We start from the raw sequence: 27,951 nt of genomic DNA on the forward strand, positions 1-27,951 counted from the left end.
ATAGAAAAGATTCAGCATTAGTCTGGCCCTTAGCAATTACCCTTTATAGTACATAACACTGGGCCAGAGGTTGTCCTTTGTGATAAACATAGTACATGTGCATTAGGGTGGAGTGGTGGCACAGTGGTTTGCACACTCTACCACAAACTCTGCGATCGAAACACATTGGTCATTTGGCGCTGCCTTAAAAATAAAATTATATAATAGGTGACATTTCGGGGAACGGCGGTCTTAGTTCAATTCATATCCATGGCTACAATCAATGATATTTGAACTGGCTCTGGCTCCCTCCCCTTGCTTCACCAACCCACACTGACCCAACTGGAAGTATGGGGGTCAAACAACCTCCATGAGCGACGCCGTGCGTGGAAGTATTCCTGCAAGTGTTTTGACAACGGACTGTAAATTAATATTTTATCAGTATTAATATTCTTATATAAATGGGATCATGACGCCAATGATTCAGAGCCTAATCAAATTTTGCTATGGGTAACAGGTGTGCGTTGGAGCTTCAAATCTGTGAATACAAAATCTCTATCGCAGAGCATTTTACATTTTCCCTTCATGTATATCGATATGTTACACAAAGATACACACGGTAGTTTTCAACACTTTATTTCATACATTTCTTCAGATGGTTCTCAGTCCATGCCTTTAAAATTATTTTTGTTTGATTGATTCTGTGCCTTGCTCTCCCTACAGGTTACTTACGGAACAGGAGGACAGACACAAGGAGAAGGTGCTGCACCTGCCAGAAAAGTTTTCCGGAGTGAGGAGGCAAAGTGAGAGGAAAAACCAGTGCTGTGCTTAGCAAGCAACTCTGGCAGTTGCATCCGGCGTGAAAATGTGGCTGAACAAACCCCCAGTGTGTGCAGCTGCTGTTTATTCATGGAGTTAACAGTAAATTAAACGCAAATGTTCTAGCTACGGGTGTTTAAGTGCAAGGTACGTATAATGTCATATGATAGCACACATATGCATGTGTCAATAATGGAACAAATACCGCTCAAGTATTGGTGGCGTGCGCCTGTGCAGTACGTGATAGGGTTGTAACGATGTATGAACAATATATGATAAATCTACGGTATGACTCCATCCATGAAAATGTTAATTGGAAGGCGTTCCAATTATAGGAGCTATCGGACACTATACAGAGGGTAACAGGTCCGCAGACAGCAGTTTTACTGTACAGTATTTTTATTTGTATATGCTTAAATTAGTTATTGCGAACCTCTGCAATCACTCGAGGCATTTACATTAATAGCACTCTTCAAAAACAAATTGATCCTTAAATTAAATTATGAGATTGCAATGAATTTTATTTCTGGGTAAAGGGAGAGAATCGTTACACCCTTTGATATTTGCCATAGGATCAAGAAAGAACATATTTCTGCTGCAAGCAATGTTTGAGCCATAGGTTTAACTTATTTTTTTGACTAAAATCAAGCTTGTTAAGTATCGCTTTACAGTTGGTTTCGCATTCATCTGAAGTCACAGCTAGTGCAGGACTGTACGTAGTTTGCTCACAGTATTAGTTCACATGCCTTGCTGGTTCAAGTCAATGTTGTTTTGTCCAATGCAGTGTAATACAAAAAAATGTTTCTCCTCTAACACAGCACGATAAATTCAAGATGTATTTTTTAAAAAATCGAGACTGAAAATTACTGCAAATTGCTATTTTGTTGAAATATTGTTGTCTCAATGTTACCGGTTTGCGTTGTAACCAGTGTTTGTGTATATTTGTTTAAAATCTACTTGAACAAATTTGTACATGTCCAGCCTGTTTTGTAAAATCCACTTTAAGACGAGGGCCTCCCCATTCCTTGCGGGCCAGCCGTGACGGGTGTTTGACCACCATACTTCATGCTGGTCAGTGTTGGTTGGCGACGGTGGGGATAGTGCAGAATAGTGGATTTTTATATAGTGACCCCTACTGCCCACAATGCCTATTACAGTCTTTGTTTCAGGAGCAGCGGAGTGTATCTCCATCGTATTTGCGGATCGGGCATTGCGTCGTTTAATGTTGTATGGTCTGTTCTGGATTATCACAGTCGCACAATGGAGAGTTTTTAAATGTCCATTTGTGCATCAAGTATTAGGTCTGTCAAGAGGTGTTTGTGAGTTATTTTGAATTCTAGATTTGAAGCTTTCGTGACTGCAAGGATTCATACTCTTAGGTTTTTTCGGTAAAGTCACGTAGGTAAAATAATAATAAAATGAAATAATAATACGCTACAGTAATTTTACTGGAGCAGTTACACCTGATGACGGAGGCTTGTGTTGCTTCCGAAATGTCGTGATTTAATTTAGTTATTTTCATTTATTATTTTTATTATTATTATTTTACCTACGTGACTTTACCGAAAAATCCTAAGAGTATAGTTATTTTGAACTCCATTCAGTTCTCCAGGCTAAATCAGGGTTGAATTCACATTGTTTAAGGTTCAGCGCATGGGTGCAAATGGGCTTGCGTGACTTCAAACAATAACGAGAGATGTTATTGAGGTAGTGACCACCATACACCTGCATGGTGGTCATACCCATCTAAGCACTCTCCCGGCGAACCCATCCAAGACTATCAAGACATTATGGGTTATATGTAGTCATCGTGAACAAAAGTTTCAACAATGAAATTATTAACAAGTTTAAAGTTCACAAAAATAACTCTTACCCATGTGAAACATGAATTATACAATTGCCGGCGAGAAAGTATGTCCATGTAACAATTTATTTTCCATATTTTGCTCACACTCCAAACCATTAGCCAATAAACATTGAGAAAGCTCGTTGTAATGCATCTTGTATAAGGCATATACTTCTATTGCTGGATACTAACCAAATCCCTCTAAAACCACCATATGTGCTTTCCACACGAACAATCGTGCAGAAAATTCCACGCTTGATATGTGCTTCTGTGGTAGCTCAGTTTGCTATAACCCCACTCCCAAGATATCTATAGGTTATCATGGATAGAACCCTGATCTTCAAGCCCCACATAAAACAGATCTGTAAAAAGAACAAATCAATAATGTCCTTGGTATAAAAAAAACGTGTAGGAACGACCTAGGGCATATTAGCTGATGTGCTGCAAACTGCTCTACTCAGAATATCGTTCCCCTGCCTGGTCTGAGAGCTCGTACACAAAACTGCGAGATGCACAATTCATTAACGCAATGCACATCATTACCGGAACACTGACATCAATCTCCTGACTCCCTGTTCTGGCGAACATTCGACCACCAAATATCCAGAGACATGCAAACTGTAAAGGGAGTTTACACGTGACAACTACCTACCCATCAACCAAGACCTCAACAAAATTCCCTCTCCCAACTCCAGTGCTGTCACCATCCAATAGTCTCACCCAGATCAGGAAGAACTCCGGCAAACAGAGTGGAATAACGCCCAGAATAAACCCCTCATTCCAAACCCGAACATCGCACCTTCTAAGGTTTGAGATTTCTCAAAGACACTGGTGTAACCATCAACCGCAACAGAACATCAACAGGCTGCTGTGCACATCTTCATAAATGGACAATCAAAGGCATGCCACAGTACGACTGTGGCCATGTAACTCAAACCATAGACAATATATTAAACCACTGCAGTCTGCACTCAAAGCAGGAGGAGGGATAGCAAAACTAGAGGAACTCTTTCCTGAATCCCTCCCGTAGCTATCACATCTCAACATTGGCATTTAGCTCCTGAACATGTTGCCATCATACGCAACAATAGAATAGTGTAAAAGCCGTATGGTTTGAAATCTGTACCTTCCTCTTGCGTTGCATTGAAGTTTCACGAGGATGAATGGCAATTGAATCAAATATATTAATTTGCCTAATTGTTGTGGTTCTATTAATACTTGTCTTTCCATAACTTGGTCACTGCAAATACGGATTAAACGCTGTACTGTTCAAATATATAACATACGTATATGCAGACGTTGCAATAGTCACAAGAGATTCAATAAAATAAATATAAAATATTGAGTCTAATACCATAGCGCCATCTGCTGCACATAATTTCGTGATGTAGCGTTTTGTACACGCATGCCATTACTTTTTCCTGTGAATCTGTTTACTTAGCGATGGCTTGTTTAAGGTAGCTTAGAGTAAGCACATCTACAACATGTATACATTCAAAACACACACATGAAACACTCAACGGCAGTTGAAACAATGGCCACGTTTTTTAAAATTAATGTCCCAGCCTCTGTCCACCCACCAGTATAAACTGGAGTCGAAGATGACAGCTTTCACGCAGCCCATTCTGTTAAGTGAGAAAACACGACGAATGCTGGCAACGCGGAGACCAAAAACATCGATCTCTCGGTCTCCAGAGCAACAACACAAGCCAAGCCACAACGGCCCTTTTCAGGACCAAACAACACGCCAGAAAGGCCCTGGGACAAGGATCCTCCAAAATGAACATTGAAGGACTCTTTCCGGGCGAAGTGGGAGTATCTCGCCATCGTAATGAAAACCCATAACATTGATGTCCTGACGCTCCAAGAAAACCATGTTTTGGATGCCCTACATGCTAGTCGCGACCACCACCACGGTGTACACCAGTTGTTCATTTGGAAAGTTGCATGTGGTGGGGTCAAATATTGGAACACGCACCTCTTCCAAGACGTCTGGCCAGGTTCACGAGATCAGGCCAAAATAGTCTCGAGGCACTCTTGAGAGGTCCATCTGGTGTAGGCCCGTCAGGGATGTGAGCATGCAATTGCAGGGCTGCACTTTTACCTCTGCCCTTCAAATATGTAGGCTCAAATGTGTGATAAGTTTAACATGACTTTTAACAAGAAATGGGTTTCAAGAGAGTGATATGCTGGCCAAAAGCAATTTGTCAGCATGCACGGTTAAGCAACGTTATAAGGCATTAAATCACAGCACTTTGCAGGTAACCTAAGCTGTTTCAAGAATTACATTCTCTCATAAGCAAGAAAGCAAGCTTGTTGATATACAGTATTAAATTACTTAATTGCATTTTTTTACATGTTGCAATTCGTTTTTAATTACAACGTACTATTCAAATAAATTAGCCAATATTTTGATAAGCAGGTAGGCTAACTCGTAGGACTTTTAAGCTTGCTACACTGCCTCTTTATCATCCCAGATCCTGTCAGGTCTGATTGCTAAAACATGATTTGTACAACTTCGCGGGGTACATTTTTTTAAATATTTCTCACCACGAGGTATAGATGTAAACAGCAGCAGGCAAAATGGCGAGGTGAAGGACAAATTGTAAGTCAATCTCCTAAAATAATCACAATTGGGAAAGTCAGGCTTTAAGTAACGAGCACACAGCAATAACACGTTTGTTATTCGGCAATTACACTTTCATTTATTGACATAAAGGTGCAGTACGATGATGGTTTTGTTGTGTGACGAATAGTTATCACACTGGGCAATGCAGAGGTTGCCAGCTCGATTCGATCTCTCGGATTTACAGTTGAAACAATTGACAATTCTCTTAACCCTTCCCAGCCCCCGTCTCTGTCCACCCAGTAGTGTTCACAGATGGACAACTTATTTGATTGGTAGGTCACGTGTAGTGGGGTAAAGTGTGAGTATTCCCACTTCTTTTAAGACATTTGCCCAGCGTGAATGAATAGGCAAAACATATCCTATAGATGAGTTCTCCAGAGTTTCGTCTAATTGATGGCCCTTCTGCCAGCAGCGTCATAAGTAATTGCAGGGCTGCACATTTACTGTCTTGAATCAATGTTGATTACAAAGGGACCTCACCTTCATCATGCACGAGTTGGGGTCGAAAACGTTCAGGAGAGACGTTTATGGTGTTATCACCAATACACACGACATGTCAAAACCATACCCACCCACGTGAATAACTTATGTGTCACCAACACAAGGGTGGCTGGCCTGTATGCCACCACTCATAAAACGAGGCCACATTTCAAAGGGGCAAGAGGACCTAACCACATGCCCACTTCTCGCATGTGATAATGTGGCTGATAACACACGAGGCAGTAAGCCATGTGAAAGTGCACGACTGACAAGTGTTCACATGTATTATACGTGAAATTTGAAAATAGACATTTACTGCACCATCGCCAGTGAGATTTGCTTGCAATTGGTATTTATGAATTTATATGTATCATCTTCTACTGCAGTGATCTACAGTGTTGCCCAATCTTACAAAATGAAGCTGCCAGGTGTTTATGGCATATCAGATAATAAATTAAATGTATCAATGTCACAACACAGGGTTAATAACAAAATTTAGTATACATTACAAAGTCAAGACGATTGATGTAAATACAGTACAAACACTACAACAGGGTAACATTAACTGCTTTAACATATTCACTTTTGTGATACTGTACAATATACTTATGAAAGAAAATAGGCGCAATCATTAATCAGCCAATTCATGTTCAAACATGAGAACACCATTATATGTTACTTTGGAGAAAACTGTTGGCCAACTTTGAATGAGTAAAGTATTAGTTTTCCTTTGCCAATCATCTATCATGTGCAAATACTACTACAGTATCCACATCATTCCAATGAACTGTTCACAGCACAATCAATGCACTATCTGCTATACCCATAGCATTAGTCAGTCTTTGTGCTCAATAACAGCATTTCGAATGTAGCCAATGGGTTGTATGTAAGCACCGTATGTTAAACTTATTTCGCACCGTACCTAACCAACCGTGCTAATCAGAGGTGCGTGCCAATGCTGTTATGCACAAAACTAACCGTGTGCGTTGTGTGGTCGCCCATCTCTAAACTACACAATGTAATTAATCCTGCCGTGTGTAGAACAGAGCTGTCTAAATCAAACACACGAATACCTTCAGGCCATCTGCCATGTCCGCACTGCGACTACAGGAACAAATCAACATTTCCATTTTGCTCCTGAACACATTGCCATACACATCGTTAGAATATATACCATAGGAGCAAACCACGGTGGTGTGATGTATTCTTCCTCGCCTGGGATGCAGGTGGTCATGGGTTTGATCCCGACCAGGGTGCCTGTATATTTGGAGTTTGCATGCCTCTCTCTAAACGTATGCTTAGATAATTTAGCTGCTATACATTTCCACACGATAAGCCACTGTGTTGAGCTATAATTTGTGGCCAGATATATTCTGAAAAATAAGCTTTACCTCGCAAAATAAAAACATTTATATGCTTTTTTGTGATTTTCTTACCTTTCCTATACTTCGCACTCCTATTGCGTTTTGTATTCCTTGTTGTTGTGACGTTCTGACCTGCATTAATGGACATCTGTGAAAGAGAGCTTTGCAGCTCATCGGATTTCTCTAGCACAAATACAGATTCTGTTCTGATTCTGAGTAAGCGACGCCATGTGGGGTTATGATATATCAGTGCAACAGTAAAGTTTACCATATTTATCATGGTGGAATAGGCTTCAGGTGAAAGCACGTGTGGTTAGAATCAGAAGTTTATTTCCCGAGTAAAGCCCTTTGAGCTAAGAAGTTATTTTTAAAGGGTGACTGGGGCCTGCATAAAACATCAAAGTATTCCACAATTATAGATGTATGTTGTAAAATGACATTCACACTTGAACTTGAGTGATTTTAATAGTTTAAATGAGGACAGAGAGGGCAGAATGGAGTAGCCAAGAAACGAAACTAGGTGGTTCCAAAACTTTTGGGGCAGCTACATAAAATACTTTTGCTCTAAATTGGGGACGAAATCAGGGAAATATTAACACGATGAATAGACAATCAGACGCGCATCGCTGACTTTTAGGATTGTTTAATGGTAATAGTAGGTCAGACAAATAAAGAGCACATCCACCAACAAGGGCCTTGTAAATGAGTGTAGCCCACTGCAGTGAACATTTATTCTCACGTCCAAGGGCACAAGTCCAGAAGCAACTTCGTAAAATCGAACCTCATTGTGCGCATGGACATTGAAGCCGCACAATACTTGCAGTGCACAAGTGAGTGGCGTTTTGCGTTTAAAATTCACATTCAGGGCTTCAGTTCATCCGGAGCTGCCCGGTGATGTGCTCCGGAAAATATTTCCCCGGATTTGTCGTGGACGAAGGACCTCGGTTTCGGTCAATCATTCCCGAGAGCTGATCCACAATGATCCACAATGGACAACTTAAAACGGTGTCGTTTCACTGACCTTTTGCAATACATACGGGGGCATTGACTTATTCACTTAATGCAGACAAAGAGGAAAACCATTGGCATGCAACAGTTTTTTTTTATTTACCCAGGCCACAAAAAGAAGTCTTTTAAAATATATATATTAATTGTAAGGCTAAAGGAAACACATGTTTAACTCATCACACGAGCGAGAGACGTTATAACACAATTTTTTTTGTTATTTAAAACCGTGACGTGCTCCGTGCTTCCTCCGGCACGGCTTTTTGGACTTCTGCATCCCAAGCGCAGCAGCAAGTAAGAACTTTAGTGGCATTTTACGTGTGATGGTATGTTTTCGTCTTGAGTTTTAGAATTAGTTAATATTCTCTCTTAACTGGTTAAAACAAATGTTGGTCAATTTAAACGGACTGTGACCTTTAAACTGGAGTAAGTGCAATTATGATGAAACGACGTCGTTCGCTAGGGCGGTCTCGACTAGTTGCTCCTACGGGCTCCCTGATGCTTTACCCCGGCAGGGTGCACTAGGCCGCAGCCTGTCTGGGTCAGCTCACGTTTGCGAAATACAACTTTGTAAAACGACTGATATATGTTTTACTGAAGTTTTTAACCTCGCAGCTCCATAATTTACTTAAAAAACACACAAACGGCTCTGTTGTGTAAACACATTGATGCATTGTTTACGGTGTCCATACAATACACACTCGCTTTGTCCACTGTGTGATGTGAATTCCGTTATATTGCTGCTTGCAGTACCGTTGTATTTCAAAGTTATTGTTTTAGTTTCCCCCGTGACATAAACTATAAAATGACGCTGTGCTTTATTTCCTTTCCTTCGGCAGCAATATGAGTGGAAGCTTCAGAATGTACGAAGATGAGCATCCCAACGCCTGTGGGACCATCTGTCTCAAATACGTGCTCCTCGTGTTCAACTTCATCTTTTGGGTGGGTTGGTTGTGGCCTTTCGATGTGGCATTTTGTTTATTGCCACCGTCTACAACCACTCCCTGTGAAGAAGTCAAGTGCAAGCATTCGGCGGCGGGGAGAATGGATTCTGGTCATGAGCGTGACATTTCTCAACCAAAGGCTGCCAAGATTCGCTTGGAGACATTCTGTATTTGAAAATCGTAATTATATAACTCAAAATGGTTATTGCAAACTTCACAATTAGCTGAAAGTCACGTCGCAAAAGTTTTTTTGGAGTGGGAAACTTATAGTTTCTAATACTTCTACTTAATGATAACGTAATAGGATTCACAGTAGGACTGGGCTAAGTACTGTGCTGTAATAAATTACTACACCGATAATTATCAGTTTGATTACGCGCAACTAATTCCATAACATTAACAATACATTCGCACCCCTCTTCCCACTTGTGCCGCTGGACGGGAGGTGATGGGTTGGGTTTGGTGACGTCGTTGATATTGGTCACGTCACACTGGGCATTGCGTGAAGGAGGTTTCCAGCCTTCGGTATACAGGATGTGCAAGCAAGCCACCAAGCTATCAACCACAAAATATCGTGAATTAAAGTGTTTAGTCGATTAATTGATTTACTTGACAAATCGGCCCAATCTTTAATTCACGGTACTATATACAATGTAGTTACATATGTTGCCATGGCGTTAATGCATCACGTTTCGTGTGACTGGTCAGTTGACTGGTGCTGGAGTGATGGCGGTGGGCGTGTGGACATTGGTGGAGAAGGGTGACTATCTCAGCCTGCTGGCCTCCAGCACGTTTGCCACGACTGCCTATATCCTCATTCTGGCTGGCAGCGTGGTCATGCTCACGGGGCTGCTGGGATGCTGCGCGGTGGTGCGCGAACGACGCGGATGCCTTGCCGCCGTCAGTCCTGCAGTTTGCATGATACACTCAAGCCACACACTCTGCCCCACTTCCTAATCGTTGGTTCTGTTGAGCCTGTTTACAACGTTGCGTGTGTTAATGTACATTTTTGTCAATCCACTGCTGGACGAGGGCTTTCCCATGTTGTGAAGGTTGTGGGAGTGTTGAGCATACTTCAACCACTCTGATCAGTGTGGGCTGGTGAAGGCATGATATACGAAATGTAGCATGACACAATACAACAATGGATTTTGCTGCCCTGCTTGACCACTGACAGCATAGCTCCTGAATGTCGATCAGCCCATTCGAGCATGATCCAGGTTCCAGCCTGCTTAGCTTTGGAGATTTGCTAAAATAGGGTAGATCCCGGGTGATTTGTTCATAGGTCGTGCCTATTAATAACATTCAGATTGTTCACAGCAGCCTAATTTGGCAAACCTCAGGTTCTTGTTTGGATAAGCATGTAGAAATGTAGAAAAGTATTGCTGTACATGGGAGAATTAATGTTACTTTTTTTCAGTACTGTGGCCTCCTGTTGCTCATCTTCCTTCTGGAAGTCATTGCCGGGATTCTTGCTTACCTCTACAGGCAACAGGTATGCTTACAATAGTGAAAGCAATCGCTGACAATGTAGCTCAGAGCAGCTTCTCAGTTGTTACGCAGTTGTGCATGAAGCGGTGATTTAAATCACATCTGGTTTCATTTTAGCATTACATATACATTTACGTAGCCCTGAAGCAAATTCTACTAATCGGACTGAATTCCCAGCATTCCAGTTAAGGGAAAGATTAACAAAACAAGGATTTGCATTGGCCAGAATAGTCAAAATGATGGCTTGTAACAGAATATCGTCCAGCATTTGCCTGAGGGACCACACATTGGTCATTCTCTGCTTTTCATTATAATTAAATTGTTATTTCCTTTGAATTTACTTTTACATTTTGTCATTCTTGTTAATGTGGGTACTTTATATTTTAGGCATCAGCATCTGTGTACTAATTGTATGCTGAATTTTCGCTATTATCTTATAAAATGAAGGCAGTCCTTGATAATTGAGGATTTCTGTATTAGAGCAAGATCTGAAATATTTTCGTGAATAGACATTAAATATTTTCCAGTATAACAAGTGACAGCACTGTCGGTTTAATACTGACACATTCTTAAATAACTATTATTTGAATTAAAATACTTTTGGGTTTTCTTTTTATCCCACGAATGTTCATATTTTTGGACCATTAAGTAGTTTAATAAGGTCACTTGCTTTAATGAGTGGAGGGTGATAATGCAGTATTGCCACTTTTTTGGTTTCAACTAGAAACTGAATAACAAAAATGTAACGTTCTAATATTGTTTTTATATCCTGCTGTTTTAGTTGAGTGAAGAGTTAAAGAGCCACATGAACAAAACAATTGTGGAGAGCTATGGGCAGCCTGACCAGCAGAGGGTAACTGATGCCATGGATAAACTTCAACAGGAGGTAGGACCCTTTAACCTCGACTGCATGCCAAGCTCTCTGGCTAAGTAACAAAATGTGGAAGTACTTTCAGTAATTATTTTTTGTTCTACAGACTATTCAAGCTGTAGTTTTATACACACCAGTGCAGAACGTTTGGGAACATTATTCTATTAAATATGTATCTACATATTACACACATAGTACTTAAATGTGTCAAATTGTGTCCCATATTCAATTAAGTATTGGGCCATGCTTAGCTGCATTGACTGTCCTGAGTTAGTGGTAGACATTCCACATTCCAAAGGCAGAGAATAATCTCTCCTTAAGACACAGTTGACGTCATACAAAGTTCTGCTACTTCAGTCTGAAGGGTGATAAATTCATATTCATAACACTGCTATAAATATAAAGTTGCAATGTTAGTGCATTGCAATATACAATGCAAAATACAAAGGAAACCAGTTTAAATAAAACAAATGTATTTGATCCTGTATATAGGTTACATTTCTGTTGGCTTTTGGCCGACTTCTATGATTTTTATTTTTTGTATATTTAATTACACTATGCTAACGGCTCCCATGAGTTATATAAATGGAAAACCCATCATGTGTTTGGCAGGACTATATGGTCTATTCTTGACTCAGCCCCCCCCTCTCCAAAGTCAAGCTGATGCACATGGCCACCTAATTTAAGAGAAGTAATCTCAACGTTTGCTTCAAAACATGTCATTGTAAAAATATACAACTGAATATCAATAAATTCCGCAAATCCCTGGCGGTTTCCTCAACCCGTGTAAGTTTCCATTTGCTCCTTTTTTCTAACATACTGTTTATTTCAAAGTTTATTGGAAGGAAAAAAATACTGTGTATACTTTGCAAAAATCAGGATCATTAGTTACAAAACAACCATGTGTAATCTGTATGGAATGAATCAGGAAATTCCTAAATTCTTGTAAATGCGTGGTCAGTTGGTGGCAGTATAATAAAGGGAATGTTTTCATTGGAGGAGGAAAATATTTTCTTAAATCCCACGAGGATGGACTGGGTATGTGAAAACAGCTGGACAATAATTCATGGCGTTCCAAGAGTCGGCTTGCTCACAGCGCCTGGATCATCGGGAGCGTTTAATTTTCTGGGAAAGTTTCATGACGATAATCAACACTAAGTCCCCCAACTCATGGGCAGATTATGCCTCCCTTTACAGAGCCTGAAAAACTGCCTTCATATATAAACTGAAAAGTGCATATGATATTCGTAAATGTAAGCTATGATGCATGAAAAGTGGCCAATGAGTTTCCCTACGTAAAATTCACAAAGAAGCTGATCTGGCTAGCAATAATATGCCATTGGAAGAACATTCCACATTACAAACTAAATCTATGACTACACATGCAAACAATCTGCCTTTAATTCAGGTTTCTAAATCTCATTCAGATTGCAATCAGATACAGAGAATTTGCATGCCAGCATTTAGTCCGCTTCTCACTATAAAATCTTTAGAAAAACTGTGTATACAGTACATAACAAAAATATACATTTTACAAAGAAATGTATGTATTCCGAGAATGATCATGTTTTGTTTTTTTGTTTATTAATGAACCCTCGTAGTTTAAGTGCTGCGGGAGCCACGACTGGAATGATTGGCAGCGGAGTGACTGGGTGAAGGTGGCTGCAGCAGAAGGCCGTCTGGTGCCAGATAGTTGCTGCAAATCCCCGACGACACACTGTGGCCGCCGTGACCATCCCTCCAATATCAACAGGGTGGAGGTGGCCCTTTTGCACACTTTATCTTTTTCTGACACTTGATTGTAATGCATAAATAATCAGCATTAATTTGAAAATGGTAGACGCTGGGCATCCACCTTGAAACGTGGGAAACGCCCAACATAGTGCATACCCCGTGTGGCACAGTAACAGTGATGACTAGTGATGACGACAGTTCCATTATCAAGGCTGTACTTCAAACACATGCTCTGAGCCTCGTGTTGAAATAATTTATTTCAACTATATGAAGATTTTTGGTTTAACATAGGCTTTCGCGACCAATATAATACAGGTTTTTTTTGGGTTAGATCGCGTACATATATGTGTCATTCAACCCGCGATTGTATACGCTCAGTCAAAACAACAATGGGTAGATCGATTATTTCAAAAGTAAATAATAGTTTTACTTGGTTAAAATTTCCAACAACAAATATCCTTTCGTACACGGTGGATCTGACAACAATGTGGCCAATACAGGATTGGGTTGCTATAGCCAGGTGAGCAACATGGCAATGATCACTCGTGTGTGCAGTGTTTGGTCTTAAAAGATACTCCATGTGTACCTCTGCTGCTTTTGGTTGATTTTTTTGGGTAATTTTAATTACACATTAATGACCTGTTTTGGAGTTTTAATCTACCATTTGATTTCAACAGCTATAATACACATATGCACACGTGTACATTATATGTAAATGTGATTCGCAACTTTTATCCTCAAAACCAATTGAAGTTAAATGAATTGCTTGTAGAAAATGTTCTAAGTATACTTTTGTCGATGACATTGCTTTTGCCCATTTATTTTATTAATACTGTATTTGTTTACTTCTTGGATAATGAAGGGAATGGTGGTGCAGTGGTGATAACTAATTCATTCGAGTTTGATTCCTGACCAACATTACCGTGAATGGAATTTGATATCTGAACCGGTTCTGTGCATCCTTTCACCAGCGAGGTGAAGTATCGGCAAATAACCCCCATGATTAATACCATATGCAGAGGCCTTCATTCAGCAATAAATGGACATTGGGCTGAAATAAAGTTTTTTTTTCCTTTTTGTTTTCCACTCTATGGGAATATACTTTTAATAATCAGCATCATATTGGAGCCTTGCTTCAGTTACAGAAGGAATATGTGAATGAGTGGCATATAATTTTAGAAGAAATACAGAAGTCTGGCCAAGGGTTGAACAATGCACATGTTTCAGTTTTGTGGTACACTTGAGTCCTTTGAGTTTGAATGAACATGATCTGAGTGCACCAGATCCTTTGTGTACCTTTATTAGATTTTAATATAAAAGTGTTGTGCCTCTGCTGCAGGGTGGGTGCATCACGAAGTTGGAAGTGATACTGCAGGAACATCTGCTGCTCATTGGTGCGGTGGGAATTGGTGTGGCCTGCCTGCAGGTATGACCAGCCTTTATTTGATCATTTGAGATGGATAGTGTCAGTTATTTGTGTAGTACAGGTTCATATTCAGTTGAGATAGCTTTACATATTTTGCTCATTTCATACGCATTTTCTACGTTTTACTGTGATGAAAATGCAAATAGCTACCATTACAAAAAGATATATAAATATTCAACTTGATCAGTCTGGTGTTGCATTGCATTGTAAGTTTATCTGTTTCAAATGACTTCGATGTTAACCAAAGCTATACAATATTTTGTTTGTTTTTTCAGTTTTGTATGTTTTTTATTGATGTTCAGAGTATATTGCTTTTTATAAGTGGTTTAAAAAATACGTAGTGTTACAGCAGTTGTTAGCTGGAAAGGGGTATGACTGGGTGGTTCATTGCACACTTGTACTGGTAGGAACCTCCTGGTTACACCAGCCCACAGGGGATGATTGTGTCCGTCCGTCGTGCAGGGAGGGGCTGGGTGGGGAGGGGCTGGGTGGGTAGGGTGGGGCTGGGTGGGGAGGGTGGGGCTGGGTGGGGGGTGGGAGGGGTGGGGCTGGGTGGGGAGGGGCTGGTCACCCCGTGGTGCCCTTATAAAACTCAACGTTTAACCTACTCACGCCGGCTTGTGCCCACCCTCACAGTCGGGCATATTTGTGGAATACACCACGCCGCCATTGACCCTGGCCATTGACAGAGCAACCCAACGTTCCTACCAGCTCCCTCCGCAGGAATGTGTAATGTAAAAACATTCTCAGACTTATAATGAATAACTTCGGATTGGAAAAACTCTTTCAATTTTATCAAACATCTACGGCCAAAAATTAAATGGTCAAAATGTGAGTGCCATTTTAATAAATCACTTTTATTAGAGAATATCCAAAATAGCAGTTGGAATATATTTTTCTTTACAAACCAACCTACCTTGTCAGATTGTACAAGTTATTTTAAATGCTATCTTTATGAAATATTAAACGTATTATCATTATTTTTCAAAAACCTGACATTCAAATGTTAAAAACAGGAAAAGTATGGTTTGTCTTACTGGCTCCAGAAGTGTTTTAACTAAAAAAGCTCATTAATTGCGATACAAAGTAGTATTGCAGTAATACCATATTTGATAAACACACTTATTGTTTCCAGCCTTAAGGTGTGCTTCTCGATTGGTGCCATACTGGTGTAAGGGTATATAAATAAAAAGACAGGCCTAACAGGATTTTTGAATATTGTTTTATATTCCTATCCATGCTGGTCAGTATGAAAAATCATTCAGAATTCTTCCTCAGATTAGAATTGAAAAAATATATTCACAGCAATGCAGTATTTTTTTTATAAAGCATATTTTGCCTGTTTATGGTTTTATCATTGCAGAATGACAGTGTTTATCATTGTATGACATATTTCAAGTAACAAGCATTATATAATTGTATTTTTGTTGCTGTTCGCAATATTTATGTAAAGTTAAGGGCAATAAGAGAAAACCAATTCCATGTGTTAACTTTCATTTAGAAAATTTAAAATCTATAAGTATTAAAGCAACATTTTTTTTCTTAATAAAACTGGGATAATTGAAAGTTAAAAACTATGACTGTTAACACGAGGTTCAAAAACGTGTTGGAGAATGCTGATGGTTCAATGCCTGACCGTAAATAGAAAATTTACAATAACTATCCACAATGACAGTAAAATTCTAGTAAATATGAACAATGCTGCCATATGTATTTGTCACTTCTGTAGCAGTGGAACTGAAAATGAATTGACAGCTAAAAAGCAGGTTACATTGTAACCTCTATTGTAGGTTGTGTTGTGCTTTAAACAGCCATTTCCTGACCCAGCCCCACATGCTGCTTCCTTCCCTAATTCGGGAATGTTCTTTCAGAAAGTCCCATGTGGGCTTTAGGAGGATGGGCAAGGCAGGTTGCCAGTTTATATGGCTGCACGCACTCAAGTTAAACCTTTTTGAGAGTTTTACCAAATTGCTTTATAGTAGTAAGTTTGCTATTTATACTTAACTTTTGCTCTCGTTATCCCATCACCCTGACTAGTTAGTTGGGGTGGGTATTACTTGTGTATTTATAATACTACAAAAATAAAATATATGTGAGCACATTAGAAGAGTATCTTCTCCCATAAAATATTTTTAACCATTAAACAATTTCCCTTTTACAGATTACTGTATGTCTTACCCGTTTGGTGTGATGTGCTATCAGTGTATTCAGATGTGTACTTTAATGTAACTTATACGACTTGCCGTTGTACATTGGTTTTAAGTAGGTTAAAACTGTGCATGTTATAATTAACATTGCATTATTGCATGTTAGAATGGTCAACATCAACTTTCCTTAAATAATAACATAACAATGCATATATGCTTTAAAGTAGAACGCCATTAAACTGATGAGTGTGCATAATTTCAAACTGCAACATTAACCAATCCAAGTATTAAATAGGTTGCGAGTCATATATTTATTTCCAGTGTTTTAAAGTAACTTGCCTAAATTTATTATTTGCCAAGTTTGCTGCGTCAAATTCGCATTTTTTTATATTTAGGGCAGACTCGGTAGGTTCAGCAGAGGTCTTCTAATGTAGCTGCAACCAATAAGGAGCCATTGGCGAGACAGCATTGATGTTGTCAGCTACAGTATATCAAATTGAGTTCATTATATTGTCGTGTATCAATGTGTGGCATAGCACCAGCAGTGGGGTGGTGCATTTGCCTATTAAGGCATTTTAGTTTCCCAATATCAGATACATTTACTTCTAACCTCATGAACGCTGATGCTTTAGATACGTTTCACATCACTAATCATATTTTGCTGCTGTTGCCGTTATTTATACCAATGTGTCCATTTTTCCTCTGCTTCGCTGTCTGCTCTCTGCCTATTACTCTGGCTATCTGCTCTCGTTGTTCTCTGATCCCTAGACCCCAGAGCTCTCTCTCATTGGTCTTAACTCTGCATATATCACGAAGCGACTTTGCAGCTAGACTCCTGGATCCACCAATTACAGGTGGCAGTGATGTGAAGCTGCATCGCTGCATCCGGGGAACATGCATTTTGCCAATGATGCTTTGAATCCATCGGTCTTTGTCTCTCAACTGCTTAACCTCTCCATGAGGTCACCGTCAACTCAATCCTGCAAATGAACGGATCTTAGTGCTCAATTTCTACGGCGGTGTTCCACATCGGGGTTTTTTTTCCTTCTTTGGCTTCCATGTCATCACTAGTCTTGTTTACCATCCCTTCTAGTAGTGTTCTGCCAAGCCCACCTCTTTCGCTTAAGTTTATACAGTATTTAGTCCGATTTCTTGATTCTCAATATTAATCTTCCTCTTCATTAGTGCAATAGATTTAACAACACAGAGATGTGCAAAATCACCCAGTCTTACTCGGACCACCAACTCAAAAGACCTGTAGCTTTTGCAGTTGTTAAACCGGTTTCCATCCTGCATTGTTGAAGGGTTTTCTGGTTATTTAGATTTTAATTCTTCGTGCAATTCCAAACATGCACTCTCCATGCTTATTATACTTTTAACATGTTTTAACTAAAATGTGTACTCGCCTTTATCGAAAATGGTATTTGGATATAGCAACAGCATAACTTTCACTCCCACAGCGGCAAGATTATAAAAAATCTCAGGCTGCTTATGCAGACAAATGTGTCCATTATGTGAATTTGCATTACAATCCCTACTGGCAGGTTCAAGACATTTACATTCTATAATTGTTTTGGTTATTCACTGAATTGCTCTTGGGGGTCTAAATAGCCCTCTAAAAAGATATGAATCACAACATTTATTCATACTCTTGGGTCTTTCGGTAAAGTCACGTAGATAGCTTCAAAGAAAATAACAAAAACGTCATCATGACGATTGCTTGTGTTGCGATCGAAACGTCAGTTTTGTTTTCTTTGAACCCATCTACGTGACTTTACCGAAAGACCCAAGAATATGAATTCCTGCAGTCACGAAAGCTTTAAGTCAAGATCCAACCCTGATTGTTTAGCAGCCTATACTACCTCTAGAACAAAGAATGTATATAGCCAAATGATGTTACCATGTCTTAAATTGTATAGATCATATATTGCTTGAACGGATTTAAGAAACCAGATTGCTTTGCTCAAGCAAAATAATAACCTGTTTGCTATTCTCACAATAACATACATTCTTTCTTTCAGGTGCTGGGGATGATACTGACTTGCTGCTTATACAGAAGTATCAAGTTAGACCCCTACTATTAAAAGAATGACAGGAACCTGCATTTTGATAACACATTTTTGTGAATCAAACATGTCATAATTCTTACCCACTGAACTGTACCTATAGTATTAATCTACTAAGCACACTGTATACTATAAAACTTGCATAGGAAATAGCTATTTGAAACATTAACATTGACTTAATGTATATTTACACGGTCAGTTTTGTGTTTATACTCGTAGTTTGTGTTTAATGTTAATATACCATGATTGTATTAAAACAGGACAATGCAAAGGTTAAAGCTACATCGTTTAAATGTGCCTTAATCATTGGTAGATGTCACCAAAAATATCCAGCAGCATAGAGATGGATACAATTAACTGTTAAACTGCATATTCATTTAATAAAGTTTTTTTTTAAGTATTTGCATATGACCATATACTTTTAAACAAAGCATGTTACAGCAAATATAGGAAATCAACAAAATGAGCAACAAACATTTTATTAAACTTAAAATGTACAATGCAAAACTTTAACTTAAATACTGGTGAATGAACATGTAATAATTCTCACGGAAATCAAAAAAAGAGATTTTGTATTCTGTAATGCAATATGATTGCGGTTGCCATTTTCGCTCATGTAATTTTTCAGCCGATTGAGGAAAGTAATGAAAATGTGGCCGAATATATGCCCAATCTTTTATCATTCTTTGCCATGGGGAAAAAACGTTCAGGCCTTGTGTAGGAATGTGTAGCAAAGTTATTTCTCCAAAGGTGCGTAGTTGAGTAGTTTTTCAATCAGGTCGACATGAGAGAGCAGCATGCGGCGACAGCAGTATCTCTTCAGTCCCAGGGCATCCAGCGCATCTCTGCACACACGAGTCAGGAAGGCACGGTCACGAGATGACTTGCACAAAGTGAAAACCAAATGATGTATGAATACATTTAACCATGGATTATATTTGAATGCACAACACTTAGTCAACGTACCCTTCTGTGTATTCGGCCTGCAACAGACCCAAGTAGGCTTCCCACTTATTGCCGACCACCTTCCCGCACGTGAAGCACCGCACCGGGATAATCATCTTGTTCTGCTGCCATTCCAAGGGAAATAAAATTGTGGCTTATGTTTAAAGATGCCCTGCAGTACTACAAGATAAACTATTTTTATCAGAGCTGCTCAACTTTTAATATCACTAAAGTGCAAGAGTTGGTATGACAGGGTAATAGCACTTCATGTTCATAAATAGATGGTAAATATAGTTTTACCTCTGATGGGGGCTGTTTTCTCTTAACTTACGACTCACCACCTGCACCTAAACAACCTTAAAAATCCACCTCCTTGCCTCAAAATGTGCATATCCCAATTTATATAGCAAATTTAAATGTACAGTCGTTGCATTTAAGTGCAGTACAAATTCCTGTTTTATTGAAAACATCAAAGGATATCTGTTAAGTATGTAGTGACATCGCACGATGTCACTGTGCGGTGCCGCCCCTAGAGACGCACAGCGTGCCGTGTATTGACATTGCGGACACCACTTGGATGTGGGTGCAGTACCGGCCCTAAAGGCGCTCGGTGAGCTCTGATCGATAGCGCTGGATGGTACCACGCTTGGCGTGCAGTTCCGGCCCCTACAGGATAGGGTGTGGGAGTCCCGGCCATGGAAATGGGGTTACTATAGGCCATGGCACTCTGGTTGACCCCAGAGGACACGTGACCAGTTAAGTCTACACAGGGGCTCCAAGTGGGGGCTAGGGGTGGTCACGTGTCAGGGTCGAGATCCTGCTCAAGGATTCTAGAAGGTGGTCGTGGCCAAGGGCGGAGCCAGCCACACCACAGAGGATAAGCCGGGTCCCCCAGAGAGCCCGGCGCTGTTGTTCAACCTGAAGAAACCTTCGCCTACGTTCTACGTCCTACAGAGTCTCCAACACATGGACCTGGACCCAAGCTGTGGTCTGTTTCGTTGTAGCTAGTTACGGTGTAATTAGTGTAGTTAGCCTGGTGGTCCCCCACCACAAGTTTTTATCCTGTTAAGGGGCATTTACCCCGTGTGTTGGTGCTAATAAATGTGTTGCCTCCAAAGAGTACGTCTGTGACTCAGTTGAACCCACTACAAGTGTACTGGGGTCGTTACCACAACACAAATATGCGGGTTTACATATCGGCCAAGGGTCACCAGCCCAATCACCGTCACCATCATCGCTGGGTATGTTAGATGGACACCACATGAGAATGCACTATCGTGCTTGGAATTAAATGGTATTGCAGTTATGCTAGGGGAGGCGGGAGTTAAATGGGCACACCATGACTTGGAAAATCAGTAATTAGTGTGATATAATTGAGTAATAAGCTCACGGACACTACAGGAGTTAAGTGTGGAACACCATAGCATCCAAACCTGCCATTCTATTCTAGATAATCGCGAAACGTTTGGCATGGTGGAGGTCAAGATCTTGCAATGCCCGTGGGAAGGCATGGTAGAGATGCACAACGCATTCTGGGTATTTCCAACATGGGGGCAAATAGTGTGTTATGTACAATGGCAGCTTTGCGCAATTAAGTTTCCAGTGCAAAAAAAATAAAACCAACCGAAATGTACAAGTTTGCAATAAAGTTTGACGCCATGTCTAGTGCAAAATATAAAAATAAAAGTTGAAAGTGATGACATGAATATAATAAGTCCTGCAACAGCGGTGTAAGTCATTGTTTAACGTGGTTAATGCTTTCCTGAAAAGTTATGCGTTAAGCGATTTTAGATTTCCTCAAAAAAATAATGTAACGATAAAGTCTGGCGAGATAAGATGTACTGTACTCACACAGTAAGATGGCAAGACAAATAACCGAGGATACGCCGCCGCGTACTGTATCATACCGCTTCGCCGCAGAGCCCAAGAAAGTTCGGAGTCGACTCAGAAGCCGCGTTATAACGGGCGCGCTCCGCGTTGTGTGAAAAGTGTTCCCTAATGGGTGAATCGCGTTATACAGAAAACGCGTTGTAACAGGGGTTATCGTAATCCTCAAACAAAAGTCCACGACATCAAGGTGTTAACAAGGCCGATGGAGAAAATGCATACGTGTTTCAGGAGAATAACTCGAAACATAGTTTCATTCATTTCACATGGAAAATTTAAAGGTGCAGTTGCACTATGAACCGTCTTACACAGCGCAGTTTTGTAATATTTAAACGTTTGCAGGGGTGCTCCCGAAGCAGGAATCCAGGGCCATATGAGACTACGTCTTTGTACTCAAGGTCCATGGGTGTCTGTCTACGTATCTACATTATAAGTCTTTGTAGCGCACTGTGTCTATATCTGGAATACATGTCTGTACAAGATCTGCTTTTTTCTCAGTCTGCGCATATTTCCACGTGTATCTCCTTTCTTGTCTCTGTATCTATCCCATAGATGCCTGCCTCTGTGATTGCATCTCCTTGTCTCTCTCTCTCTCTTTATCTGCTTGTACATGTACACGACCTCGTCTCGCCGTCTCGTTCCCTGTCGCATTGGGCCCTAGTCTTCTCGCCTGTTGTCTCACTCGTGGTCTCTGTCTCGCTGTTGTCTCAAGTCTCCGTGTATGTCTCAGTGTCCGTGCCCTACTGTCCATGTATCAGAGTGTAACCCCCTCGTCTGTCTCGCTCTCGTTCCAGTTGTACGTGTCGTTATCTCGTCTCTCTTACCGTTTCTCCCATGTCAGTCTATGTATTTGTCAGTCTGTCTCTCCTCGCTCTGCACGTGTCTAAGCAGTAACAAATCTCATCTCGCTCTGCACTTGTCTAAGCAGTAACAAATCTCATCTCGCTCTGCACTTGTCTAAGCAGTAACAATTCTCTCATCTCGCTCTGCACGTGTCTAAGCAGTAACAATTCTCTCATCTCGCTCTGTAAGAGTCTAAGCAGTAACAATTCTCTCATCTCGCTCTGTACGAGTCTAAGCAGTAACAATTCTCTCATCTCGCTCTGTAAGAGTCTAAGCAGTAACAATTCTCTCATCTCGCTCTGTAAGAGTCTAAGCAGTAACAATTCTCTCATCTCGCTCTGTACGAGTCTAAGCAGTAACAATTCTCTCATCTCGCTCTGCACGTGTCTAAGCAGTAACAATTCTCTCATCTCGCTCTGTAAGAGTCTAAGCAGTAACAATTCTCTCATCTCGCTCTGTACGAGTCTAAGCAGTAACAATTCTCTCATCTCGCTCTGTAAGAGTCTAAGCAGTAACAATTCTCTCATCTCGCTCTGCACGTGTCTAAGGAGTAACAATTCTCTCATCTCGCTCTGTAAGAGTCTAAGCAGTAACAATTCTCTCATCTCGCTCGGCACGAGTCTAAGGAGTAACAATTCTCTCATCTCGCTCTGTAAGAGTCTACGGAGTAACACTTCTCTCATCTCACTCTGCACGTGTCTAAGGAGTAACAATTCTCTCATCTCGCTCTGCACGTCTCTAAGGAGTAACAATTCTCTCATCTCGCTCTGTACGAGTCTAAGCAGTAACAATTCTCTCATCTCGCTCTGTAAGAGTCTAAGGAGTAACAATTCTCTCATCTCGCTCTGCACGTCTCTAAGGAGTAACAATTCTCTCATCTCGCTCTGTACGAGTCTAAGCAGTAACAATTCTCTCATCTCGCTCGGCACGAGTCTAAGGAGTAACAATTCTCTCATCTCGCTCGGCACGAGTCTAAGCAGTAACAATTATCTCATCTCGCTCTGCACGTCTCTAAGGAGTAACAATTCTCTCATCTCGCTCGGCACGAGTCTAAGGAGTAACAATTCTCTCATCTCGCTCTGTACGAGTCTAAGGAGTAACAATTCTCTCATCTCGCTCTGCACGTGTCTAAGCAGTAACAATTCTCTCATCTCGCTCTGTACGAGTCTAAGGAGTAACAATTCTCTCATCTCGCTCTGTAAGAGTCTAAGCAGTAACAATTCTCTCATCTCGCTCTGTACGAGTCTAAGGAGTAACAATTCTCTCATCTCGCTCTGTACGAGTCTAAGCAGTAACAATTCTCTCATCTCGCTCTGTACGAGTCTAAGGAGTAACAATTCTCTCATCTCGCTCTGCACGTGTCTAAGGAGTAACAATTCTCTCATCTCGCTCTGTACGAGTCTAAGCAGTAACAATTCTCTCATCTCGCTCTGTACGAGTCTAAGCAGTAACAATTCTCTCATCTCGCTCTGTACGAGTCTAAGGAGTAACAATTCTCTCATCTCGCTCTGTACGTGTCTAAGCAGTAACAATTCTCTCATCTCGCTCTGTACGAGTCTAAGGAGTAACAATTCTCTCATCTCGCTCTGTAAGAGTCTAAGCAGTAACAATTCTCTCATCTCGCTCTGTACGTGTCTAAGCAGTAACAATTCTCTCATCTCGCTCTGTACGAGTCTAAGGAGTAACAATTCTCTCATCTCGCTCTGTACGAGTCTAAGCAGTAACAATTCTCTCATCTCGCTCTGTACGAGTCTAAGGAGTAACAATTCTCTCATCTCGCTCTGTAAGAGTCTAAGCAGTAACAATTCTCTCATCTCGCTCTGTACGAGTCTAAGGAGTAACAATTCTCTCATCTCGCTCTGTACGAGTCTAAGCAGTAACAATTCTCTCATCTCGCTCTGTACGAGTCTAAGGAGTAACAATTCTCTCATCTCGCTGTGTACGAGTCTAAGGAGTAACAATGCTCTCATCTCGCTCTGTACGAGTCTAAGGAGTAACAATTCTCTCATCTCGCTCGGCACGAGTCTAAGGAGTAACAATGCTCTCATCTCGCTCTGTACGAGTCTAAGCAGTAACAATTCTCTCATCTCGCTCGGCACGAGTCTAAGGAGTAACAATTCTCTCATCTCGCTCTGTAAGAGTCTAAGGAGTAACAATTCTCTCATCTCGCTCTGTAAGAGTCTAAGCAGTAACAATTCTCTCATCTCGCTCTGTACGAGTCTAAGGAGTAACAATTCTCTCATCTCGCTCGGCACGAGTCTAAGGAGTAACAATTCTCTCATCTCGCTCTGTACGAGTCTAAGCAGTAACAATTCTCTCATCTCGCTCTGTAAGAGTCTAAGGAGTAACAATTCTCTCATCTCGCTCTGTACGAGTCTAAGGAGTAACAATTCTCTCATCTCGCTCTGTAAGAGTCTAAGCAGTAACAAGTCTCTCATCTCGCTCTGGAAGTGTCTCAGGGGTAACAATTCTCTCATCTGGCTCTGCACGTGTCTAAGGAGTAACAATTCTCTCATCTTGCTCTGGAAGTGTCTCAGGGGTAACAATTCTCTCATCTTGCTCTGTACGAGTCTAAGCAGTAACAAGTCTCTCATCTCGCTCTGGAAGTGTCTCAGGGGTAACAATTCTCTCATCTCGCTCTGCACGTGTCTAAGCAGTAACAATTCTCTCATCTTGCTCTGTAAGAGTCTAAGCAGTAACAGTTCTCCCATCTCGCTCTGTACGAGTCTAAGCAGTAACAAGTCTCTCATCTCGCTCTGTAAGAGTCTAAGCAGTAACAATTCTCTCATCTCACTCTGCACGTGTCTAAGGAGTAACAATTCTCTCATCTCGCTCTGTACGAGTCTAAGCAGTAACAATTCTCTCATCTCGCTCTGTACGAGTCTAAGGAGTAACAAGTCTCTCATCTCGCTCTGGAAGTGTCTCAGGGGTAACAATTCTCTCATCTGGCTCTGTACGTGTCTAAGCAGTAACACTTATCATCTCGCTCTGTAAGAGTCTAAGCAGTAACCGTTCTCTCATCTCGCTCTGTACGAGTCTAAGGAGTAACAATTCTCTCATCTTGCTCTGTACGAGTCTAAGCAGTAACAATTCTCTCATCTCGCTCTGCACGTGTCTAAGCAGTAACAATTCTCTCATCTTGCTCTGTACGAGTCTAAGGAGTAACAATTCTCTTATCTCGCTCTGTACGAGTCTAAGCAGTAACAATTCTCTCATCTCGCTCGGCACGAGTCTAAGGAGTAACAATTCTCTCATCTCGCTCTGGAAGTGTCTCAGGGGTAACAATTCTCTCATCTGGCTCTGTACGTGTCTAAGCAGTAACAATTATCATCTCGCTCTGTAAGAGTCTAAGCAGTAACCGTTCTCTCATCTCGCTCTGTACGAGTCTAAGGAGTAACAATGTAGCTCTGTACGAGTATAAGCAGTAACAATTTTCTCATCTCGCAGCGACACGAGGCCTAGGCCGCACCAACCCGGGCCTAGCTCCACAGGCTGCAATAGCAACAACAAACTTCACAGCAAAGTTAACGTTACTATTATCATATTACAAAAATAACGACCACGAAGAACAAGTAGCAAACCCCCATCAGACAATAACAAACTTCACAGGGTTAAATAAAAACAAATACAATTTAATACGTTTACCGGCGAAATGCTTCGCCACACGCTGAAGGCTGGCTGCTGGCTGGGGTTGCGTTCACGCGGGATCCGTCATCGGAAACTTAGCGACGCGCGAGCGCTCGCCCCGCCCACGTGCAGCGGGCAACCTCGCACGTGGCCAGATCGATGTCCATCGATCACCGCAGTCACATCCACGTGCCGATTGCACTGTTGATGAACACACAATCCCATCCGTATGCCGATCACAAAAATCCCATCTATGTGCATATTGCACTTATAATCATCACAATACAATTAGTATGCCTATTACACTGTTGACCACCACAATCCCATTCGTATGCATATTGCACTATTGATTACAATAATCCCATCCAGGTGCCGATTGCACTGTTGATGAACACACAGACCCATCCAGGTGTCTATTGCACTGTTGATGAACACACAATCCCATGCAGGTGCCTAGTGTACTGTTGATGAACACAGACCCATCCAGGTGTCTATTACACTGTTGATGAACACACAGACCCATCCAGGTGTCTATTACACTGTTGATGAACACACAATCCCATGCAGGTGCCTAGTGTACTGTTGATGAACACAATCCCATCCAGGTGCCTAGTGTACTGTTGATGAACACAGACCCATCCAGGTGTCTATTACACTGTTGATGAACACACAGACCCATCCAGGTGCCGATTGCACTGTTGATGAACACACAATCCCATCCAGGTGCCTAGTGTACTGTTGATGAACACAGACCCATCCAGGTGTCTATTGCACTGTTGATGAACACACAGACCCATCCAGGTGCCGATTGCACTGTTGATGAACACACAGACCCATCCAGGTGCCTAGTGTATTGTTGATGAACACACAGACCCATCCAGGTGCCGATTGCACTGTTGATGAACACACAGACCCATCCAGGTGCCGATTGCACTGTTGATGAACACACAATCCCATCCGTATGCCTAGTGTATTGTTGATCACAAAAATCCCGTCTATGTGCATATTGCACTAACAATCATCACAATCCAATTAGTATGCCTATTACACTGTTGACCACCACAATCCCATTCGTATGCCGCTTGCACTGATCAGTACAATGCCATCCATGTACACTTTTGACATTATTATTAGAATGCTGCATATTGTTAGAATGCAGCAATCCAGTGAAGTTGAAGTGACACGCGGGAACGACACGACTTTAAAGGGCGATGCCCAGTGGCAATAGGGAGGTCAAGCACAGACATTGAGATTCATAGAAGACAGAGACACACAGACAAGGAGCGACATGGAGAGATACACAGCGTGACACAGAGAAAGACTTCGACAAACCCTTAACCGCTCCTTTAAGAGTGCTGCTGTGTACGGCAATTGTCTCATCAATCAGGTGATCAATGAGGTGCAGTCATTAGAATGGTTCAGCTGGACTCTGCAGGGCATTAACAGACACTCGAAACTGAAACTGATAGTGCGTAATAAAAATCCGTGTTGCGTGGAAAGTCGAGGAAAGTTCCCTTCTTCATCCTGGCAGCACGGATGAGGAGGAGGAGGAGCAGCACCCTGCCTGGGTTACGTCCCCCACCAGCCCGGGGCGAGCGAGGGGGGCGGCTCGGGGCTCCGCCCGTCCGGCACAAGTTGCGTCCACCCAGAAGAGGCCCCCACAACCCCGAGTCCCGAAGCCAAGAAGAGTCCTCGTAGCGCAGAGCCAGAAAACTGCTGGAATTCACTCTACGCCTGTGTGGACAGCGAGCGAGAGAGAGAGAGCGAGCAGCACCATCTTCATCATCACCGTGATTGTGAGTGCCCATTGTTCATTGTTGTCACGTGATGTTGTCCCGTGTGGTCCGT

The 27,951-nt window shown here is 41.4% G+C and overlaps 3 protein-coding genes across 9 annotated transcripts in view; 2 read left to right on the plus strand and 1 right to left on the minus strand.

Annotated features, from left to right (window-relative positions):
- The window catches only part of LOC144720270 (EF-hand calcium-binding domain-containing protein 4B-like), a 44,906-nt gene extending 42,109 nt beyond the window's left edge, over positions 1 to 2,797 (plus strand). For all 5 annotated transcript variants that reach the window (XM_078596882.1, XM_078596884.1, XM_078596883.1 and 2 more), the window contains one exon: positions 703 to 2,797. In XM_078596882.1, the coding sequence (XP_078453008.1) occupies positions 703 to 811 (109 nt within the window). In that variant the 3' untranslated portion in view covers positions 812 to 2,797. The remainder of the gene's footprint in view (positions 1 to 702) is intronic.
- Positions 2,798 to 7,974: 5,177 nt separating this feature from the next.
- Positions 7,975 to 19,201, plus strand: LOC144720271 (CD151 antigen-like). 2 transcript variants are annotated; one of them, XM_078596888.1, is made up of 8 exons: positions 7,975 to 8,416; positions 8,962 to 9,064; positions 9,775 to 9,966; positions 10,487 to 10,561; positions 11,339 to 11,443; positions 13,030 to 13,188; positions 14,502 to 14,588; positions 18,757 to 19,201. In XM_078596888.1, exons 2-8 carry the CDS (start codon positions 8,966 to 8,968, stop codon positions 18,817 to 18,819), a joined length of 780 nt encoding a protein of 259 aa, XP_078453014.1. In that variant the 5' UTR covers positions 7,975 to 8,416; positions 8,962 to 8,965; the 3' UTR covers positions 18,820 to 19,201. The 2 variants fall into 2 exon arrangements, with proteins under 2 accessions (XP_078453014.1, XP_078453013.1); XM_078596887.1 differs by having other exon boundaries at positions 8,339 to 8,448.
- Positions 19,202 to 19,264: 63 nt separating this feature from the next.
- On the minus strand, positions 19,265 to 26,251 carry POLR2L (RNA polymerase II, I and III subunit L). 2 transcript variants are annotated; one of them, XM_078596889.1, is made up of 3 exons: positions 26,122 to 26,251; positions 19,768 to 19,871; positions 19,265 to 19,646 (listed from the first exon to the last, which is right to left on the minus strand). In XM_078596889.1, the coding sequence occupies exons 2-3, from the start codon at positions 19,860 to 19,862 to the stop codon at positions 19,538 to 19,540; spliced, it is 204 nt and encodes a 67-aa protein (XP_078453015.1). In that variant the 5' UTR covers positions 19,863 to 19,871; positions 26,122 to 26,251; the 3' UTR covers positions 19,265 to 19,537. The 2 variants fall into 2 exon arrangements, with proteins under 2 accessions (XP_078453015.1, XP_078453016.1); XM_078596890.1 differs by having other exon boundaries at positions 19,768 to 19,868; positions 26,122 to 26,217.
- Between the last annotated feature and the right edge of the window lie 1,700 nt (positions 26,252 to 27,951).

Source organism: Lampetra planeri, chromosome 8 (genome assembly GCF_965212315.1).
Source record: "Lampetra planeri chromosome 8, kcLamPlan1.2.h2, whole genome shotgun sequence".
In the NCBI taxonomy this organism is placed as follows: domain Eukaryota; kingdom Metazoa; phylum Chordata; class Hyperoartia; order Petromyzontiformes; family Petromyzontidae; genus Lampetra; species Lampetra planeri.